General features: G+C 47.4%; 1 protein-coding gene across 1 annotated transcript; it reads left to right on the top strand.

Annotated features, from left to right (window-relative positions):
• The first annotated feature begins 9,032 nt into the window (after positions 1 to 9,032).
• ANKRD40 (ankyrin repeat domain 40) lies at positions 9,033 to 20,329 on the top strand. The gene is made up of 5 exons (XM_060646402.3): positions 9,033 to 9,448; positions 14,440 to 14,588; positions 15,731 to 16,216; positions 18,930 to 19,111; positions 19,868 to 20,329. Exons 1-5 carry the CDS (start codon positions 9,315 to 9,317, stop codon positions 20,012 to 20,014), a joined length of 1,098 nt encoding a protein of 365 aa, XP_060502385.1. The 5' UTR covers positions 9,033 to 9,314; the 3' UTR covers positions 20,015 to 20,329.
• The last annotated feature ends 660 nt before the right edge of the window (positions 20,330 to 20,989 follow it).

Below are 20,989 nucleotides of genomic sequence, written 5' to 3' on the forward strand. Positions count from 1 at the left end.
CATGCCGTGCGCGCGCGTGCGCCCGCGCGGATACGCCCAGGCCTAGGAGGTGTGGACGGGCTCGCTTCCGCCTGCCGGGGGGCGGAGCCTGCCAAGGCCTGGTCCGGACTCCGCCCCTGCCCCGTGGCACCGCCCCACTTCGAGCCTGGCGGAACCGAGGGTCACGCAGCTCCACAGCGCTTCACGCCTTCTTCCCTAAGGCGGCGGTCTTCGCTGAGCTCCTTCGCAGGAAGCAATGGGAGGCTACGTGTTGAAACCTGGCCCCCGCTCTGAAATGGAGAAAGGGGCAGTGTCTCCCTTCGCACCACGCGGTGCGGTCTGTACCATCTTCCAGTGGAGGAAACTGAAGATCTGCACTCCGATTCCGTGTTCCGACTGCGGTGTTCCTAGTCACTGCGCTCGCTTCCTCTTCCACCTGGGGATCCTCCCACCCCGATTCCCCTGATCAGGCAGAGTGTGGAGATTCAGTCATGCACCTGATGACCTCCCAGTCGAATTTTTTAAAATTATTCATCTCTTCAACAACAGTATTTACCGTGTGCCAGGTAAGCTCTTGAAGCTTGAAGCTAAGCTCTGAACCTTTCAGACACAGACCTTGCTCCCCCAGACCTTGAGGATTATTGAGGGAGACAGTCACTAAAGAAATAAAATGAAATCTGTCAATATAAATTGTGCTAAGTACTCCATCACAGTCAAGGGTATGGACTCTGAAGCCAGATCAACCTGATTTGGTAATCCCAGCGATGCCACTGTGTGCCACCTTTTCCCCATCTGAAAAATGGGATGAATGATAGTGTTCCTGTTAAAAAAAAAAAAAAAACAGGCCCCAAAATGGAGTCACTGTTGATAAACCCCACTAAGAATGTGTAACCTTTAGCCTCTCCCAGGAGTAGAATGTAAACGAACAGATCTGGAATTTCCTGATCTGCACTCCCCACCTTACTCTACTCTAGAGGAAGGTAACCTTGCCTGAAACAATCCACTCTTGACTTCCTTTTCATATCCTCCTTCTATTTATAAAATCCTTCCATTTTATGCAGCTCAGAGCTCTTCCTGTCTGCTTGCTGGATGAGATGCTGCCCCATTCATGAATCTTTATCAAAAAAGCCAATTAGATCTTTAAGTTCACTTAGTTGAATATTGTGGGTTTTTTTTTAAGTTACCTACCCACAGTTTGTTCTCCTGAAAATTAAATTAATTGATACAATATAAGGCATGTAGAACAGGCCCAACACATTTTAAGTTTAATTAATCATTAGTTGATATGATGAGGGAGAAAAATCAGGGTTCTTGTAAAGAGTAAGAGAGAGGCTTCTCTGTGGAAATGACTTAAAACCTGAAAGATAAGGATCCAGCCAAGCAAAGTGAACGAACAAGAATTCAAGGCAGTGAGAGTAGCATTATGAAAGCATGTCATGAAACAATGTTCACATTATTTCAAATATACATAAAACTGATTCTAGGTATGCAGGGTGCCCATTAGGTGGCCTGAGGATGCCAAATATTTGAGACACTGCTTTTTGAAGTTTTTTTTAAATTTTATTTTCGAGAGAGAGGGAGAGAGCGCGAGCAGAGAGAGGGAGAGAGAATCTCAAGCAGGCTCAGAGCCTCCAGCAGGTAGCTCCCCCCGCCCCCCACCTCGGGACTAGAACCTGGGAGGTCATGGCCTGAGGTGAAATCAAGAGCCAGATGCTTAACTGACTGAGGCACCCAGGGGCCCTGAGCCTACTTCTTAGGAAGAAAGAAAGAAAGAAAGAAAGAAAGAAAGAAAGAAAGAGGGAGGGGGAAAGGAAGGAAGAAAAGAAAGAGAAAGGAAGGAAGGAAGGAAAAGAAGAAAGAAAAAAGGAAAGGAAAAAGAGAGAAGAGGCTCAGCTTGCTTGGGATTCTCTCACCTCTCTCCTGCCCCACTGGAACTCTCTCCCTGTCTTTCAAAAAACTTTAAGAAAAGGAAAAGAAAAAAAAAAAGTACCCATTGGATCTTACAGTTGGGAGCCAGATTGGAATGGATTGAAGAATGAAAGGGAAATTAGGAAGATAAATGATTGGACAACTCATTTAAAAAAAATTTTTTTTTTAACGTTTATTTTTGGGACAGAGAGAGACAGAGCATGAACAGGGGAGGGGCAGAGAGAGAGGGAGACACAGAATCGGAAGCAGGCTCCAGGCTCTGAGCCGTCAGCACAGAGCCCGACGCGGGGCTCAAACTCACAGACTGAGATCGTGACCTGAGCTGAAGTCAGACGCTTAACCGACTGAGCCACACAGGCGCCCCTGGACAACTCATTTTAAGAAGGGAAGGGGTGAAATGGGGAGAGACCTGAAAGGAGCTATGGGCCAAGGGAGGCTTTTTTAAGATGGGAAATTAGAATATGTTTAATGTCAAAGCAAGAGGTGGAAGATAAAAGTTGTAAGTTCTTAAGGTGGCGCCTGGGTGGCTCAGTCTGACTTCGGCTCAGGTCAGGATCTCACGGTTTGTGGGTTTGTGCCCTGCGTCGGGCTGTCTGCTGTCAGCACAGAGCCCCGCTTCGGATCCTCTGTTCCCCTCTCCCTCTGCCCCTCCCCACTTGAGCTCTCTGTCTCTCTCAAAATAAATAAATAAACTTAAAAAAAAAAAAAACAAAAACGTGGTGGTGGAGCTCATCTCTGCTAGGTGGGATGCTGCCCAACTCATGAGTCATTTAATAAAGCCAATTAGATCTTTCAATTAAAGAGAAGATAATGGTGGTATAGGCTTCAGGACATATTTGTAGCTTATTGCCTTTGCTACAGGAAAGGACCTTTCTACACTGAAACAAGAAAAAAGACATCAGTTTGTAGATGTAGCAGTGAAATGAGAGAGTTCTCAGCTGCTGATGGCTACTCTTTGCTCAATGAAGCACTTTTTGAAGGTTCACCACTGCCACTACCACCAAAAGTGGGGACAGGGGGTAGTATAGATCTTGAACCACAAAGAGTTCTTATAAAACCTGAATGCAGGGGCGCCTGGGTGGCTCAGTCGGTTAAGCAACCGACTTTGGCTCAGGTCATGATCTCGCGGTTCGGGAGTTCGAACCCCACGTCTGGCTCTGTGCTGACGGCTCAGAGCCTAGAGCCTGCTTCAGATTTTGTGTCTCCCTCTCTCTCTGCCTCTACCCCCCCCCCCCCACTGCTTGCGCTCTGTCTCAAAAATGAATAAACGTTACAAAAATAAATAAAATAAAATAAAACCTGAATGCAAAGTTCCAGCTTCTGCTCACTAAAACTTTTAAATCGAATTCCCTCATTCATTCCACAAGCTTTACTGAAGCATGTGCTCTGTGCCAGGAACTGGATTAATGGCTGGGAATGCTGAGACAGTTGTAGAAAACCCTTTTCCCAGAAAGCTCCTGATCAGTGGAAGACCCCCCCCCCCCAAAAGGAACAATAACTTGAAATGAAATGAAATGAAAATATTAAATGCGTTTGGATTTTATCCATTCACACCCTCAGCAAGTCTTACACTACAACCCTGCTTTCCCTAGACTCTAAGGGCGGACACTTCCATGTGTATTACAAGTACAGATAATTGTTTCATTCATCTATCCTACAATAATTCAACCAGCACCAGCATCGTCTGCTTCAGACTCTGCCAGGCAGCAGGGACTCAGAAATAAAAGTAGTCTATTAACATCACAATGCCCAGTTTACCGTTAGCTTCTACAGATTTTATGAATTGGTCATTTCCTAATGATGAGAAGGGAAACAATCTTAACAGCCAGTGGTCTCCAGACCCCATTCCATACATCCTACTAATGGAAAGTATTAATGGGCTGAATTGTGTCCCTTCCCCCCCTCCTTAAATTCATATGTTGAAGTTCTAATCTCCAATATCTCATAATGTGACTGTGTTTGGAGATGAACCTTTAGAGAGGTGATTAAGTTAATGGGGCACCTGGGTGGTTCAGTCGGTTAAGCGTCTGGCTTTGGCTCAGGTCATGATCTCGTGGTTTGTGAGTTCGAGCCCCTCATTGGGTTCTGTGCTGATAGCCCAAAGCCTGAAGTCGTCTTCAGATTCTGTGTCTCCTTCTCTCTGCTTCTCCCCACCCCCCCCTCTCAAAAATAAATAAACAAAAAATATATCAAAATAATAATAAATAAAAAATAAAGAGGTGATTGAGTTCAAATGAGACTGTTGGGGAATGGACGGGTGGGCAATCCGATATAACTAGTGTCCTTATAAGAAGAGATTTGGACACACAAAGAGACCTTAGGGAGGCGCACACACAGAGGGAAGACGGCCATCTGCAAGCCAAGGACAGAGGCCTCAGGAGAAACCAAACCTGCTGACACCTTAATCTTGGACTTTTCACCTCCAGGACTATGAGAATAAATTCCTGTTGTTTAAACCACCCTAGGGGCGCCTGGGTGGCTCGGTCGGTTGAGCGACCGACTTCGGCTCAGGTCATGATCTCACGGTTTATGAGTTCGAGCCTTGCATCAGGCTCTGTGCTGACGGCTCGGAGCCTGGAGCCTGCTTCCGGTTCTGTGTCTCCCTCTCTCTCTGCCCCTCCCCCACTCATGCTCTGTCTCTCTCTGTCTGAGAAATAAATAAACATTAATAAATAAATAAACCACCCAATCTGTGGTATTTTGTGATGGCGGCCCTAGTGACCTCCTGTGGAAAGGAAACCAGTTATGACAGGTCTCCTAACTGCTTCCCAGTTTCCAGCGTGGCCCCCAGGCCCCTGTCCTCCACCTGCTTTGCTGCCTCAGTCACCTTAATAAATGTAAATCTGGTCCTGTCTCTTTCCTGTTCAAAATTCTTCAATGGCTCCCCATCACCCCCACTCAAAAAACCACAAGGTCACCCGTGATCTGACCTGCCTCTCTAACTTCATCTGCTACTGCTGGCCCACACCCTCCACACCCCAGCTTCCTACCACGTTATACTGTGTTCCACTGCTCCAGGCGGGGGATGCTCTTCCCTCCCTCCAGCAGTTACCGCCCATCTTTCTCAGGTCACAGCCCAAGCATCCCCAGCTCTATGAATCCAACCTGGACCCTCATTCTTCACCTGCCACACACAACTGATCACCATCTTTTTTGTGCCACGATTTTACCGTACGTAAACCTGCACATTTTGAGGTTGGCCACACAATATGGCAAATATGAATCTCCCTATAAAATCAATGAAAGTTCTTCTCGGTGGCAACACCATTTCTTACTTGTCCCTGTAATTCCCAGATTCCCACAGAGGATATAACCTGTAGGAAGTAGCTCCCGTTTACTTCTAACTCCATGATAGCCCAGCTGTCCTCCCTACCACTCGACTGCAAACTTCCTTCTCCAAGCTCTCCAGCAATCTCCTCGTGGCTGAATCTATTCCACACTTCAGTCCCTTCTTTCTTGCCCTATCTGCAGCACTTGGCCCTGTGGGTCATTCTCTTTTCTCCAAATTTTCCCATTCCTTTGCTTTTTCCTCTTCTTCATCTCATTTGTGGATTCTCTTCTGCCCATCATTAAAATGTTGAGTGTTCTTTGGGGTTCTGTCTTTGTCTACTCAGCACACTCTGTTGGGGCTATCTCTTCCTTTTCCATGATTTCGGTCAGCACCTTGTACTGGTGGCTACCAAATCCAAATCACCAGCCCAGAACTCCTTTATAAAAAAAAAAAAAAAAAATTTAATGTTTATTTATTTTGAGAGAGAGAGGCAGAGACAGAGTGTGAGCAGCGGAGGGGCAGAGAGAAAGGGAGACACAGAACCTGAAATAGGCTCCAGGCTCCAAGCTGTCAGCACAGGGCCTGACACGGGGCTCAAACTCACCAGTTGTGAGATCGTGCATGACCTGAGCCGAAGTCGGATATTTAACCGACTGAGTCACCCAGGTTGCCCCTAGAACTCCTTTCTAAATGTCACACTGTCACAGCCCTATACACAACTCCTTATGGGTAACTATTTAAATGACAGTCGGGCACCTGCGTGGCTCTGTCCGTTAAGCATCTTGATCTCAACCCAGGTCATGATCTCAAGGTTCTTGAGATTGAACCCCAAGTCGAGCTTTGTGCTGACAGTGCAGAAGCTGCTTGGGATTCTCTCCCTCTCTGTCTGCCCCTCCCCTGCTCATGCTCGCTCTCTCTCTCTCTCTCTCTCTCTCAAAAGAAAAAAAAGAAAATCAAAAAAGAAAGCACAGGTTCTGGAATCAAAATGCTTGAGTTCAAAGCCTTGCCCTATCACTAAGCTGTATCACGTTGGGCAAGTTACTTACCTCTCTGTGCATCAGAGAATTATGATGGATCTACCTTTATGGAGTTGTTGTGAGAATTAACTGAGAGAATCCACGTACAGCACTTAGGGTAGTACCTGGCAATAAGTAAATGTTGGTAGAAGCAGTAATTAAAGGTCTTCAGAAAGCTCAACTCAGGAGATTCAAAAGTGAATTCATCATACCTAAAACCCTTTCTTCCTTCTTTGACTCAAATCTTGGTAAATGGCACCATAACCTCCCCAACCAGAAACCTGGGTTTTATCCTTGTTTCCTGACCACCACTGCCCTCCCATTCTATCAGGGGCTCTTCCTTGACTCAACCTTGTCATAACCTACCTATGATCGACTGATCAGCCCCATTTGCAGATGCAGAATTTGAGGCACAGAAAGGATAAGTAACTCATCTAAGATTATACGAGTGGCAAAAGCTCAGATGCAAATACATGCAGGCTGGTTTTAATCTCCCCACTCACAAACACTGCACCATATGCCATACTGTTTCTATTGTAATACCTCTCGCATTCTATTGTTTGCCTTGTCTCCCCTGCTAGACTGTTCTTTGAAACCAGTGACTCTTAATTTGTTTGCAGCAATACCTTCAGTGACTAGAATAGTTCCTGGCAAACAATGCATGCTTAGTATACCCGGTGAGTTAGAGACGAGACAAAGTATAAACAAATGGAAGTAAAAGAATAGCCATCAGGTTGCATTCAGTTGTGGCCAGGGTTAAAGGTTTTGTTTGTGGAGAAAGTTTTTTTTCTTTTTTTCTTTTTTTTTTAAGTTTATTTATTGATTTTGAGAGAGCGCAAGAGGAGTAGAGGCAGAGAGAGGGAGAGAATCCCAGGCAGGCTCCATGCTGTCGGTGCAGAGCCCAACTCGGTGCTCAACCCCATAAACCGTGAGATCGTGACCTGAGCCGAAAACAAGAGTCGGATGCTTAGGGGGGCCTGGGTGGCCCAGTCGGTTGGGCATTCGGCTTCGGCTCGGGTCATGATCTCATGGCTTGGGAGTTCAAGCCCAGCATCAAGCCTGCTTCGGATTCTGTGTCCCTCTCTCGCTCTGCCCCTCCCCCACTCATGCTTTGTCTCTCTCAAAAATAAACATTAAAAAAAAAAGTTTTTTTTAAGAGTCAGATGCTTAACTGACTGAGCCACGCAAGCACCCCAAGTTTGTTTGTTTTTTTTTTAATATGTGAGGATAACAAGGAGCAGATTGGAGTCAAAGATAAGCAAAGGTTGAGTTTAAGAAGATATTATCTACTGATTTAACGGTTATTGTAGGGCACGTGCTCTAATCCTCTTAAGGAAGGATTCACAGACTTTGTCGTGCAGTCACTACCAATTTTTTAAAACTGCTTTTTAATTATTTATTTTTAAATTTACATCCAAGTTAGTTAGCATGTAGTGCAACAATGATTTCAGGAGTACATTCCTTAATGCCGCTTACCCATTTAGGTCATTCCCCCCCCCCCCGCCCAACCCCTCCAGTAACCCTCTGTTTTAAAACTGCTTTTTTTTTAAAAAAAAAGGATGCTACCTACTCCCCTGTCATTCAAATTATGTTAAAGGACCCACTTCCACTGCTGTGCACGTCAGCATCAGATGGAGCATCATGCTGGATCTGAGAATTAAAATTTAAATTGGGGGACAAATAAAAATGTAAGCTCAAGCTGAGTTCCAATTTGCCTTGGGGTCAATTTAAGTGCGCAGTCAGTTTATATTCAGCACCACCTGGTGTGCACTGAGCCCAGTGTGAATTACTGTGTCATAATAAACAAACCTGGGTCTTCCTTAAACAGCGGCAAGAAAAATGCTTGCTGTGCAGACCCTGGGCAGTCCCAAGAAAGGGAAATGAAAACTCCATGGCTAAAGTTATTCCTTCCTATTTCTCTCCTCTCTTTGTTCAGGTCTTCCTCCTTTCCATCACAGGGTTATTTCCTTAACATCCCCCGTCCGCATCTGCAAGGTTCCATTCTGTGCCACACTGGAAGATCTGTCTCTCCAAGACACCTGGGCTGGGCAAAACAATATTTTGGCTTTGTCCTACTAGGTGGTAAACCGGTGCCAAACCAGGCTCTGAGCCTCATGAGACTGATCAGGCAGGAGTCAGGCAAAACACTGTGTATAATACACACCATAGCTCTCCCGGGAGATCCTGGCATCAGCACCAGGATAGATAACGCCACCGTCTCTGTGGTGTTCTTCTTTGCTTTCTTTTATCCTTACATGGCTTTCATGAAGAGTAATCAGTTATGGTTTATAATCAGAAATAAATTACAGTTTATAGACTCTGGGCACAATATAAATATTTTCCCTGAAAGCCAAGTTAGAAGAAATCGGTCTAAAACGAGATGTAAAACAACAGCGACTGAAATAAATATTCCAACTGGCTGGTCCTAAGCACTGTCAAAAGAAGAAAGAACAGTGTAATCTGTCTCTGCAATTATGGGCATATAATAGTAGGATCGTTTTCAGCCCATTTCCCCATCCTGCTGGGCAAGAGTTGGCTCAGATAAGGAAAAAGAGCCAAACACACACTTGGGGCGCGGGGTGGGGGGGGGGGGGCGGTGTGAAGAAACACCAATTATTTCTGATGCCTGGTAAACAGCCTGCGCCAGAGGATAAGGCTTTTCTGGCTCTCAGCTATGCTTTCTTCTCTTTCCATGTGTCTGTCCTCCTCCTCTGAAGCTGCGGGGTGGGGACGTCTAAAAATAGTCCATGAATCACGGCAGATAATGTTGTGCAGCAGTTACATAAACAGCCAGCCCGGGCGCCGGGGCCGAGGGTAGGAACGGAAAAGATCTGGGTCAGGGTTGTCACTCCGAATAGGGTCCCCCGGAGTCGGCCCGCGGGAGGCGCGGCCGGGGCGGAGGCTGGGGCCTGCGGCCGGGAGCAGCCGGGGAGCGGCGGGCGGCGCGGCGGCGGCGACGGCGGCGGCGGCGGGCGGGCGCAGCAGCCCCGGGCCGGGCGCGAGCAGGGCGGGCAAGCCCCGCGCGCTCCCCATGGCGGGGAGCGGGCCGCGGCGGCGGCGGCGCTGACGGGCCCGGGGCGGGGCGGGCGGCCGGCTGGGGCCTGGGCCCGAGGGGGAAGATGAGCGCTCTCCTAGAGCAGAAGGAGCAGCAGGAGAGGCTGCGGGAAGCCGCGGCCTTGGGGGACATTCGGGAGGTGCAGAAACTGGTGGAGAGCGGGGTGGATGTGAACTCCCAAAATGAGGTCAACGGCTGGTAAGTGGGGGAGCGGGGGAGGCCTAGGTCAGAGCAGCCGGCGGGGCCGGGGCGTGGGGGCGGGCGCCCATGACCGAGGCCCGGCGCAGGCTGCCGCCGCCCGCCAAGGCGTGGCCCAGCGTCTGGGCCTCCGAGGCCGTGCGCTCGCGAGGCCTGCCCGGGCCCCCTCCCCCCCGCCCCCAGCCCCGCGCGGTGCCGTCGGGAGCGCGGCCTGCCCCAGTCCCCGCCCACGTGGTCCTCCCGGGGCAGCGCCCACCTGAGCCCCGGCCCCCCCTCCCCGCCCCGCACCCCCGGGCTCGCTGGGCCGGAGCCCTGCTGGCTACGATTCGATTGATTCGCACGCTCGTACGGAGCTCACCCCACTTCGCGTGTGCGATTATTTTGCCCTAGGAGCTTCTGGAGAACACACCTGTGCAGAGCAAAAAGCATAAGCAACCGAGCGAATGTGAATCTTATAAATTAGCACCGTTTCTTTTCCCAAGACCGGAAAACAAAAACAAAAAAACCAAATCACTTTGCATCACTCTTCTGCCTCTCTGTTGCCTCACTGTAGCCTTGATATGCCGCTGCCTACAGCTGCCTGTTGAGGGAAGACTTACTCGTTTATCCCATAGAGTGTTTTGCCTTGTTTTCTTACTGCAATTTTAAATGCAGAATTTGAATTCAAGACTCCAGATGCCGGCCCGCAAACTGAGTCCTTCCCAATTAAATAAGGAGTCACATTTTAGGATGTGCCGGTCAGATTTTTAGTGTTAAGTTACTTACTGGATGTGGTATTATTCTGCCCTCTTCACATTTAAATTTAAATTTTGATTTGATCCAAGTCATGCCTAAGCAGCCTGTTTCTGCTAGCTTAGAGTTACAGTGAGTTTGGAAATATTTTATTTTTTTCAAGTGGCATCCTACATTTTGGAACTGAGAGGGACATTGGAGATGGGTCCAAGGGCAGAGAATAACCACACAGCTGTGACCCCAACCATGGTTTCCATGACTCCCTTGCAAAGTTATCTACCTCTTATAGAAAACAGCTTGGATAGCTGTGCAGAAGGCCAGGAAACAGTAGACACTACTGCCTTTTGTTTTCTTTAAAAGTGTTTGCAAACAAGCTTGCCCTTTGGTGTGTACCTTCTCTGAGCATGGCTCTGTGGTTCACAAGCTGTGACTCACTGTTTTGGCAGTGGGAGGCGGTGTTGTATAGAGGAAGGAGCCTGGTCTTTCCCCGCCGACTCTCCATTCCTGCTTAGCTAATGCAACCTTCCTGAGTCACTTCATTTTCCAGTTATGTGAGAAGAGTGTTGTGACCATTGAAGGAGATGAAGCATTGTATAAATAGCTCACATTCCTGGAGTTTGCTCTGTGACACAAGCCAGGCTCTCTCGTTCACAACTACTCAAGAACAGAGTTGTTGTTATTCTCTCCATTTTACAGGTGAGGAAACTGAGGCCCAGAAAGATTAAGTAATTTCCCCAAGGTCATAGAATTTACTAGGAAGGAGCCCCGTATCTGATTCTAGACCCTGCTTTCCTAACCATGACGCCTGCCACGTAGTAGGTGCTCAGTAAATGTAGGCTGAATCTGAAGCAACCTGAACAGGCTTCTCATAGATTTATCGGGGAAGATGTCTATTAAGGCACCTCATGTCGGAGGTTCAAGATTGAATTCCTGATCTCCCCTCATCCCCCAGACTGCCCCAAGCCTGTTCCTCTGAGTCCTCCTCAGCTCAGCGTCTGACATGTTCAGCCCAGAACACTCGATGCCCTCCTTGCCTCCTGTCTTTCCCTCACATTCCACATCCAGTGTGTCGGCTAATTCTGCCAGCTTCACCTACAGCTATAGTCAGAATCTGACCACTTCTCACTAACTCTCCCTCAACACTTCTGGTTTACACAGCCACCATTCTGGTGCCCGGATTCTTGCTGTAGCCACCACCACCACTCCCCCCCCCCCCACCCCCAACTAGTCTTGCTTCCCTCATACGCTGTAGTCGTTTCTCAGCACAGCGGAGGGATCCTGACCTAAAACAAGTCAAAAGTCGCATCATTTCACTCTGCTCAAAACCCTCTAATGGCCCCCATCACACTCTGAGTAAAAGCTCAGAGGGTCCTCGAGTTTCTGCTTCCAGTCCCCATCGTCCTCCCTCTCTACCTCAAGGCCTCATCCCCGGATTTGCCCCCTCACTCCCCTCATTCTGCTCCCCTGGCCTCCTCCCTTTTCCTGAAACACCAGGCACAGTCCTGATTCAAGGCCTTTATGTTTTTTCTTCCAAGTCTGAAATGCTTTTCCTCCCTCACCTCTGTCAGGTCTTAGCTTAGATGTCACCTTGGTGAGCTTTCCTTTGCCCTCGATTTAAAATGGCACCATGCCCCTCCCCTGCCTCTGGCGTTCCCTGGTCCCTTCCCTTGTTTTATTGTCCCTGTAACATTGAATCACCAAAGCATACTGTTTGTTCTGCCTATTGCTGACTGCTTCTGTTTCCACTTCTGTAAAATGAAGGGAATGTCGATAACAGCACTTAACTCAAGGGTTGTTCAGAAGATTGACTCAGTTAATATATATGAAGCCTTTAGAACAGCATCCCCCATGTAAAAAGCACTATATCTTTGTTAACTATTATTTTCTTATTATTAAGCAGCATGCTGGCATAGAACACTTAATCTCTAGCATAGAAAAGCCGAATGGTTACTGCTTTCACTTTGTAGTTGGTCAGTAACCACAATTTCAGCACTGATGAAGGATACCCAGCCCCTCTGGTCTGACATACTTCCCAGGACTAACCAGATATTCTGACTGCATATTTAAAGCTTGAAGAGTTAAATTTCAAAGATAGAGTTCCCATATCAATTGTAATTCAAGGGTCATGCGTACCCCTTGGCTTTAAGCAACAAGCATAATGGCTCATGAAAAAGCTGAAAATATTGCCTGGCTGCAATGGCTCTGAGTTATGGCTGCCCAGAGCCACACAGGTCTGGACTGTAAGTGATGGCCACTCAGGGCACGTGGTTGTGGGGATCGTGCTGTGTGGCCTTAACACCACTTTACATGGTGATGCTTTAGCTAGTTGGTTTTCCCAGAGTGTCTCAGACCCACTGGCAGTAAATTACCTTCTTCAGTCTCAAGCTTGTCATGAACAAGTGATTTACTACCAGCGAGTGAGCACTTTATTTCCAAAAGGGAACATATTTTTCTCATCATGCTCCATTCATTTTTGAATGCTCACTTATGATAATTATTCACTTTTCAAGCCCATGCCACAGAGATCCACAAACACTCTCAGCTGCAGTTTGCCCACAATCAAGGATGTACTGGATCCTTCTGCCCGGACCAGTGTCCACCGTGTTCTTGGTTCCCTTGTTGAGCAATTAAGTACCTGTACGTCCAAGCAGACACTTCCTTATCTCCATGAGCTCATATTTCAGAAGCAGAAGCAGCCTCTTCCCTTATTTTTCCCAAGTTGGCAATCTTTTCTTTATAGAGGACACCTTAAAGGTACCCGGATAATCTAATTCTAATTGGTAATAGTATGGAATGTCCCTCTGAAAGATTGATGGAGTCCCAGCCAGCCGGACAAGCTAGCTTTCTGCAAGCCTGAAATGTTGAGGGGGCCAGGGCACATCACCTTCTCCCCGGAACCAAATGAACTTTATGGATAGTTGTACTTTGCAGGTTAGTGACCTAACTTAATCCTCACTACCGAACATTATTGTTCTGTTCTTTATCTTATCTGTACTTGGCTGGCAGCTCTGAAGAAATTTTCTCCATTCAATTAGAGAATTGGTGAGGACGTTTCAGAACAGAGGGGAGAAAGGATTTTCCTTCCACAATATCATTCAGCTTTGGCAACCAGGGATGAATTTAGCAACTCCGAATCCCTTCATTTCTGTTTAAGATGGAGTTTTTACCAGCATGCTAATTATATTTCTACGCGGTGTTAAAATAATAGCCCTTCAGAGTGTGCATAATCCCTTCCTGTGTGTACAATAATAAATAATTAGTTTTACTTAAATGAGGCTAATATGTTAGAAGAGTTTGTTCTTGAAAATTTTGGTCGTTGGTGTACATTTTTCAAGTGCCTTAGGAATTAAAGCCTGTGCGCAGTGCCTTACATTTAAGCAGATGAGGGTATGTTTGTAGCCTTCTGGAGAGAACTAGAGGATCCAAGTATTTTAAAAATGGAAATTTAAAGTGTGTGTGTGTGTGTGTGTGTGTGTGTGTGTGTGTCTAGGAAAGAAAAGGAAAAAGAATGAGCAACTGAGATTCAGCCGGGAATGTCTATGTAGCAATAATAATTTCAGTGGCAGAGCAAGCTGTAGATGATTATTACCCTGATAATATTTAATGTTCGTGTGTCATTTGATGCATATGAAGCAACTTTCCATTGTCCCTAAAAAGGAAAAGTGACACCATAAAAACATTTTAAAGAGACTGGGACAATCTAACGAGCGTTAGTGCTAGAAGACCTCTCAGCAATACCATTAGAGTTAACCAGCCAGCCTCCTGGAACTCCTCGAAATGAAAGCTCCTGGGATAAATTAGTTTTTCCCAAGGGTCAGAAATGAAAATAAAAATAAGTTTGTTTTTTTTTTTTTAATTTTTTTTAACGTTTATTTATTTTTGAGACAGAGAGAGACAGAGCATGAACGGGGGAGGGTCAGAGAGAGGGAGACACAGAATCTGAAACAGGCTCCAGGCTCTGAGCTGTCAGCACAGAGCCCGACGCGGGGCTCGAACTAACGGACCGCGAGATCATGACCCGAGCTAAAGTCGGCCGCTTAACCGACTGAGCCACCCAGGCGCCCCAAAAATAAGTTTTAAGCATGCTAAATATTTTGATCATCTGCTTTCCGAAAAGAAAAGTTGAGGTTACCTGCCCGGTTTCCTGGTTCTAGCTGAGCTCTTAACAGGCTTGCATACATTTATTGACTAGCACCTGGAATTTGAAATCCCACCTCACCTCTTCTGTTTTTAACTCTTTTCTCCTTTTCTTCGGACAGGACCTGTTTACACTGGGCGTGTAAACGCAATCATGGTCAGGTGGTCTCTTACTTATTAAAATCAGGAGCTGACAAAGAGATTCTTACGACAAAAGGAGAAATGCCAGTCCAATTGACGTCAAGGAGAGAAATCAGGAAGATCATGGGGGGTGAGTCTGGGTTGGGGGGCAACTTTTGATTTTGTCAAACTCATTTAAGACTTGTGGTCTCATTGGCTGTGTTCTTGATGCCAGTCGAACCACAAATCTGTTTTTATTTTTATTTATTTAAAAAAAAAATTTTAACGCTTATTTATTATCAAGAGACAGAGCATGAACAGAGGAGGGGTAAGAGAGAGGGGGAGACACAGAATCCGAAGCAGGCTCCAGGCTCTGAGCTGTCAGCACAGAGCCACACGCAGGGCTCAAACTCACGAACCGTGAGATCATGGCCTGAGCCGAAGTTGGACGCTAACCGACTGAGACACCAGGCGCCCCACAAATCTGTTTGTTTTTTTTTTTAATTTTTATTATTATTTTTTAACCTTTATTTTTGAGACAGAGAGAGACAAAGCATGAACGGGAGAAGGTCAGAGAGAGAGAGACACAGAATCCGAAACAGGCTCCAGGCTCTGAGCTGTCAGCACAGAGCCCGACGCGGGGCTCGAACTCACGGACGGCGAAATCATGACCTGAGCCGAAGTCGGCCACTTAACCGACTGAGCCACCCAGGCGCCCCTTTTTTTTTTTTAATATATTTTTTTTCACAAATCTGTTTTTAAAAGCAAAGGTAAGGGGTGCCTGGGTGGCTCAGTCGGTTGGGTGTCCGACTTCGGCTCAGGTCATGATCTCACGGTTCGTGAGTTCGAGCCCCGCATTGGGCTCTGTGCTGACAGCTGACAGCTGACAGCTCAGAGCCTGGAGCCTGCTTCGGGTTCTGTGTCTCCTTCTGTCTCTGTCCCTCCCCAACTTGTGTTCTGTCTCTCAAAAAATAAATAAATGTAAAAAAAAAAATTAAAAAAAAAAAAAGAAGCCAAGGTAATACTACTGTGCCACGATAGTAATTCCATGTCATTTCCAGATAGGTAGGCATTATAAGTTTTTTTGTTTTTTTTTTTAGTCTATTAAATTTAAGGCAATCAAAACAGTGATCATAAACCTAATGAAACACTCTTTTGTCTTCTGATTTGAAGAGGCAGTAAACACGGAACAAAATATGCCATATACCAAAGGACACTAGCTTTCACAAGACACTCTCTTCCTGGTAATTTTTAAAGGGCTATGTAAATGTTATGCGTTTTCTTCTTTGTAAGTGGAAGAAGATGATGGTGATGACAGCCTCCCCCAGCTGAAGAAGGAGTCAGAACTGCCCTTTGTTCCCAACTATTTGGCCAACCCAGCCTTCCCTTTTCTCTACACCCCTGCGGCGGCAGAGGATGCGGCCCAGCTCCAGAACGGGGGCCCCTCCACACCTCCTGCGTCACCCCCTGCGGAAAGCACTCCTCCGCTGCTGCCTGCCGGGGAGCCTCCCCTGGTCGGGGCCTTTCCACGGGACCACGCCTCGTTGGCCCTGGTTCAGAACCGAGATGTGTCTGCCCCCTCTGCCATACTCCGAACACCAGAAAGCACAAAACCGGGTCCTGTCTGTCAGCCACCAGTGAGTCAGAGCCGCTCACTGTTCTCTTCTGTCCCGTCCAAGCCACCAGTGTCTCTGGAGCCTCAAAATGGGACATACGCAGGGCCAGCGCCAGCCTTCCAGCCATTTTTCTTCACGGGGGCATTTCCATTTAACATGCAAGGTAACCCGCCTCAGGGGACAGCCTCTGCGGGGTGGGGTGGGGAGGGCGCCCAGAGGTCTAGCGTTTCACTCCCCGGTTTTTTTTGGGGGGGGGTTGGGAGGATGGGATTTATGTCTGTATTTATTTATGTGTTTAGAGCCTAATTGTAAACTTGTAGAAGTTTTGCAAGACCACTATAAGGAGCTCCCTTTAGTCAGACTCATATATTATTTACATTTTGCCCTTTTACCTGCAGTGGTAAAGTGTGTATTTCCTAAGAGCAAGGAGAGTCTGTTACATAACCACAGTCCAGTGACCACATTTAGGAAATGTAACCTTGCTATAATACCATTCTCTAAGCCACCTGTGTTCTCTAATTCAGGCCATGTTTCAGTGTTGGTGCCCTCTGCAGCTCTCTGTGCTCCCTCCACCCCTGTCCTCTGCCCAGGGTCACCTGTCGCCTTTGGTTATCATACTGTTCCATTCTCCTTTCACCTGGAAGCTTCCTCAGCCCTTCTCTATCATTTTGGACCTCAGTATTTTTTGAAGAGTCCAGGCCAGGTACTGTGTAGAATATGATCTCCTATCTGGGCGTCTGGGTGGCTCAGTCAGTTAAGCCCGGCTCCTGATTTCTGCTCAGGTCACCATCTCACAGTTCGTGGGATCGAGCCCCACATCAGGCTTTGTGCTGACAGTGCAGAGCCTGCTTGGGATTCTCACTCTCTGTCCCTCCCCAGCTCACGTGGGCACTCTCTCTCTCTCAAAAATAAATAAATGAACTTAAAACAAAAGAATACGATCTCCTATTACCTTTCTCTAGGGACTATTTGATATTCTGTTGTAAAGAAGGTCCTTCCCTTCTCCATTTAGATCAGTATGAACTCGTAGATTCTTTATTATTAGGTTATAATTTTGTTACTGTCATCATCTTGATGTTCACATTATACCAGATCTGTCGAGAAGGAGCCCCTTGGAGCCAGTTCTCACATCGCTTGGACACATGCCCTCATTCTTGGAGCATTTCCTTACTTTTTGGTGCAGCAAGAGGGCTCCAGGCTCCTAGTGTCACTTTCCCTGCTCCTGCCCCGGAGGCAGCCATTTCTCCGAGGAGCCCTTGTTCTTTCTGGCAGAGAATGGTGTTCAGAAACTAGGATGTGGATACCAGGTGCCCTTATGCTCCAGGGGTGTCATGTCTTCCAGGCCTACACAGAGGACAAAGCCAGGAAAGAAAAGAAAAGAAAAGAAAGAAAGAAAGAAAGAAAGAAAGAAAGAGAGAGAGAGAAAGAGAGGGAGGGGGGGAGGGGGGGAGGAAGGAAGGAAGGAGCAAACAGAAATACCCGTATACATAGTTACATTTCCTCCTATGTTTCTGTATCTATTTCTCTCTATAAAAATATTAAAAACAAGTTCATCCTGATCCCTCCCATTCCAGACAGACACCCCGGGGCACAGTCTAGTCTTACCTTTACTTTTTTTTTTTTTTATTGTTTTCTTTATTTTTGAGAGAGAGAGAGAGAGAGAGACAGAGTGCGAGCGGGGGAAGGGCAGAGAGAGAGGGAGACACAGAATCTGAAGCGGGCTGCAGGCTCCCAGCTGACAGCACAGAGCCCGACGCGGGGCTCGAACTCACGAACCCTGAGATCATGACCTGAACCGAAGTCAATGCTTAACCGACTGAGCCACTCAGGCACCCCCCCCTTTACTTTTTCTGTGTAAGTAACTCCCTCACTTTCTGGTTTTGAGGACCTGCTGTTATATGTGCTGATAACAGTGACCTGGGGGTGCTCTGAGAGATTCCTATAGAAGGAGCAAAACAGAACCACCAAACCCACGTAGGTATTTGACTTGGGCCATCTTGGCAGCCAGGCTCAGAATTTAAGGGCAGACCGCTTAGATCCCTGACCCTAAAGTAATAGTCCTTATTTACTCCCCACCCAGACTCCTTCCTTGTTGAGGCATGCTGCATTCAAATCATAGACTGTCATTTTTATTAATAGCTTGTCTTTTTGCTCTTTTACTGTGTTTATCGCGAGGAATTCCATATTTCTTTTTTTTTTTTTTTAATTTTTAAAATGTGTATCTTAGAGAGAAAGAGCGTTAGCAGGGGAGGGACAGAGGGAGAGGGAGACACAGAATCAAAACAGGCTCCAGGCTCTGAGCTGCCAGCACAGAGCCCGGCACAGGTCTCGAACCCACAAACCGTGAGACCATGACCTGAGCCAAAGTCTGACGCTCAACCGACTGAGCCACCCAGGCGCCCCAGTAATTTCATATTCCACAAATACCTTTAGATTCGCAATTATTAAATCCTTTTAGAGTAACTCGTATCCCATCTCTTGCCTGTGCCTTCTTTCCACCCCCCTTCCCCTGCTTATGTATGGTTCGATACCCACACCCGTTCGTAAGCCTTTACCTACTCAGCACCAGCAGCAGAAGTTAATTATCCTTCAACACACTGGATGGTTGTCTCCCCCCGAACACACACCCCTTTTACTTCGTGAACCACAGTTCTCGATGTAGGGAAGACAGTGCAGAAAACTGCCACCAGAGCCAGAACTGGGGCTGAGCAAAACCCTGCTGACGGTGCTTAGTTTTCTCATCGGGTGGCGCGGGCCTCCGGCACAGGGCATGATTATGTATAACCAGCTTCTGGAAAAGATCTTAAATTACATCGACTGACTATGCAGGAACCATTCATTGACATTTCTCCCTGTTTCCCGCCCCCCCGCCCTAGAGCTGGTACTCAAGGTGAGGATTCAGAACCCATCTCTTCGAGAAAATGATTTCATTGAAATTGAACTGGACCGACAGGAGCTCACCTATCAAGAGTTGCTCAGAGTGAGTTGCTGTGAGCTGGGTGTTAATCCAGATCAAGTGGAGAAGATCAGAAAGTTACCCAATACCCTGGTAAGAAAGGTAAGAGAGGTCTGAGCAGTTGCTTGCTTTTTGCATTTGGAAAATACCCAGCTTCCTCCTTGGCTGGATGAGTCATAGTTGAGAACTGAGAAGAGAATAGAAAAGGGGCAAAGGGTGGTTTTCCAGATGAGCTTTCTTTCCCTCTCCTGGTCGACAGGGACATGACATTTTTGAAGGCGGTAGCATAGCAGAGAGAATTTTCTGAATTACCGTTCCCGTGTACCTGGTGTGGTTGTTTGCGTAGTGACACGTGAGGATTACACTATCGCATCTCGGGGCACCTGGGGAAAACTGGTCTGAATGGCCTCTCCCTCCAAGTCCAAGGTGCGCTCATCCTGCAGTAGCTGCCGTTCAGGGCTGCCACCCTCCCATCCTCCAGGCAGCCCAACTCACGCCCCCGGGGACTTCCCCGCACAGTCACCAATGGGCACAGTCACCAATGGCCTGCCACAGGGATTTTCTTTTTTTTTTTTTTAATGTTTGTTTATTTTTGAGACAGAGACAAAGACAGAGTGTGAGCAGAGGAGGGGCAGAGAGAGAGAGAGAGAGAGAGAGGATATGAGTGGGGGAGCAGCAAAGGAACAGGGAGAGGGAAGCAGGCTCCATGCCCAGTGCAGAGCCCGACACGGGGCTCTCCCCCACGAACATGAGATCATGACCTGAGCCAAAATCAAGAGTGGGATGCTTGACCGACTGAGCCACCCAGGCGCCCCGACAAGTGGCTCCTCTTAATGGGCTTAACCCATTTTGTTTTAGGACAAAGACGTTGCTCGACTCCAAGATTTCCAGGAGCTGGAACTGGTTTTAATGATAAGCGAAAACAATTTCCTGTTCCGAAATGCTGCGTCCACACTGACTGAAAGACCTTGCTACAACAGGAGAGCTTCTAAACTGACGTACTAAGTTCAGCAGGGACTTTTATCGCTGAGTATTGTGACGGTGCGTGTCACCTCCGGGCCAAGGACAAGCCATGGATCTAACCGTCTTGGGCGCCCAGGAGGGCCCCGGTGCCACTGCGTCGTCTACACTAACATCGTTTCTGCCATGGTAGGGAGCCCCTGACCCCCCGCAGCGGTGCCACTCTTCCACGCCTCTTGGTGCACAATAAACCTCCTGCTTGAAGCGGTGAACAGCGGAGAAGCTGGAGAGGCCGAAGCCGGCGCTTCTGAACCCCTGTTTCCCGTGCCCAAGCTAAGTGAGCCGTCTCAGCAGAAGCGGAGAGGACAGTGCACCTGCAGGGCTTTCTTGGGACTTGCACGCTCACCGCTCTCCTAAGTGTGAACCGGCTAGAGGGGAAATTGGGGAAAGCACACTGGACAGACGATTTCTAGCGCGACTTGGGGCTGTGAGGTTTCACATAACATATTTACCAATGTTACTCAGGTTTAAAGTATTTAAGACTACAGTTACCTAGTTGTAAATATGCTGTTAACCAAAAGAGCTGCCCCTCCCCCTCTTTGCCCTTTGTCAACACTCAAGACTGCTTCTCTGTCTCCTGTGTCCACCTTTGCCTGGACAGTCGTCTCTGCATTGACTCTGTGGTCACTAGAGGGCTCTCTGATGCTTTCCAAAAGAGCAGCCGCTTTTTTTTTTTTTTTCCTTTTTCTTTTTTTCTTTTCTTTTCTTTTCTTTAAACCTCTGAAGTGATTCCTGGCCTCTCCGTGTTTAACCGCACCGTCCGAGAAGAGCACGAACATTGCCGGCCCGTGTTCCCCACTTGCGTTCCCCACTAGGCACGAAAAGCAATTTTTGAAACCGAATCTGTTGCTGTTTTCCAGGTGATTGTGGGAAACTGAGCTAAAGGAGTTAGTGTCTTTATTTTTGTATCAAAGATAAAGGTTATTTTGAAATTCCTAGGGTTTTTACACAACTCCGGTA

Source organism: Panthera onca, chromosome E1 (assembly GCF_046562875.1).
Source record: "Panthera onca isolate mPanOnc1 chromosome E1, mPanOnc1 haplotype 2, whole genome shotgun sequence".
Taxonomy (NCBI): Eukaryota; Metazoa; Chordata; class Mammalia; order Carnivora; family Felidae; genus Panthera; species Panthera onca.

Coding starts and splice junctions, on each gene's coding strand:
- ANKRD40 (XM_060646402.3), top strand. CDS start 9,315: ATGAGCGCTCTCCTAGAGCAGAAGGAGCAGCAGGAGAGGCTGCGGGAA. Junction 16,217..18,929: donor ATTTCCATTTAACATGCAAG/GTAACCCGCCTC, acceptor CCCCCGCCCTAG/AGCTGGTACTCAAGGTGAGG. Junction 19,112..19,867: donor CCAATACCCTGGTAAGAAAG/GTAAGAGAGGTC, acceptor ATTTTGTTTTAG/GACAAAGACGTTGCTCGACT.